This window comes from Cyprinodon variegatus, unplaced genomic scaffold, assembly GCF_000732505.1.
Source record: "Cyprinodon variegatus isolate N-32 unplaced genomic scaffold, C_variegatus-1.0 Scaffold8108, whole genome shotgun sequence".
NCBI lineage: Eukaryota > Metazoa > Chordata > Actinopteri > Cyprinodontiformes > Cyprinodontidae > Cyprinodon > Cyprinodon variegatus.
In genome coordinates this window covers 1-1127 of record NW_015158561.1, presented here as the reverse complement: position 1 = coordinate 1127, position 1127 = coordinate 1, and the positions used below count along the sequence as shown (strand labels likewise).

Below are 1127 nucleotides of genomic sequence, written 5' to 3'. Positions count from 1 at the left end.
GATAGATAGATAGATAGATAGATAGATAGATAGATAGATAGATAGATAGATAGATAGATAGATAGATAGATAGATAGATAGATAGATATTTTAAATAGATAATGCTTATCTTTTATTATGGTCTCTAATCCTGTGCAACTCTTAAATACACCTTTAGGGATTCCCATCCAAAAAATTAAATGAGGACTTTCATATATTAAAAATACCATTTAGTGTTTTGTAGTCTCCACTTTACAATCGATGTCCGTTGGGCTAATGGCTATAAATAACAATTTGACTCCATCTGCTGGTAAAAAGTGGTACTGGGACTTTGACAAAATTGACAAAATGTTTGGATTTCCAGTAGCTGTGTCAAAATAGAATATAATAAATATTAAAAGTGACAAATAATTTGAAATAACACAAAATTAATGAAAGCTATGCTGGTGATTGTTAACATTTTACAAACCTGACTTTGTAAAGGTAATTGTTGAGAATGATACTTCTCTTCAAGTTGGTGGAACTAATGGTTTTTATGTCTTTTTCAGAGTGATGGGCCTTAAACTCATGTTTATGCTGCTCTTTGCAGCCAATCTAGCAGTTTTGGGGCTTTTTGGAGATGATGGAGAAAGTATTTCAAACAGGTGGACCCGGCAGACCCTGCCAAGGCTGCTGGTTAAACACAAAGCCTCTCTGGACAACAGTTTGTTCAGGGGACAGAGAGGGGAAAAAGTGGAAGCAAGAAACAGTACACTCTGTGGAATAGAGTGCCAGGGCAGTCTGTCATCGGTCAACAAGACTGAACAACAGAGGATCCTTGGATATGAAACGTTGTATAATAATAATGGCACACGAGTGCATACAGATGTAAGCTTGCATTGGATGAACGAGGCCCCAGGAGGGGCTACTTCAAGAACAGACCTTCATATTCGCAGGAAACGACAAGTTTATGGGGGAGACGGACGGTTTGTAATCTCAGATCCAAACTTTATCACTAACTACCCATTCTCCACGGCAGTACGCATTTCCACTGGTTGCTCTGGAGTTCTTGTTTCTCCCAAACATGTGTTAACAGCAGCACACTGTATCCATGATGGCAGGGACTACTTGCAGAGTACCAGGAGCCTTAGAGTTGGGTTGTTACAACT

At 38.7% G+C, this 1127-nt stretch overlaps 1 protein-coding gene across 1 annotated transcript; it reads left to right on the top strand.

The window, feature by feature from the left end:
- Window positions 1–531: 531 nt before the first annotated feature.
- Window positions 532–1119, top strand: LOC107081594 (inactive serine protease 35-like; the record flags this gene model as incomplete). The annotated part of the gene is made up of 1 exon (XM_015369748.1): window positions 532–1119. A coding segment is annotated over exon 1 (588 nt), but the record flags the coding sequence as incomplete, so codon positions are not given.
- Window positions 1120–1127: the final 8 nt, after the last annotated feature.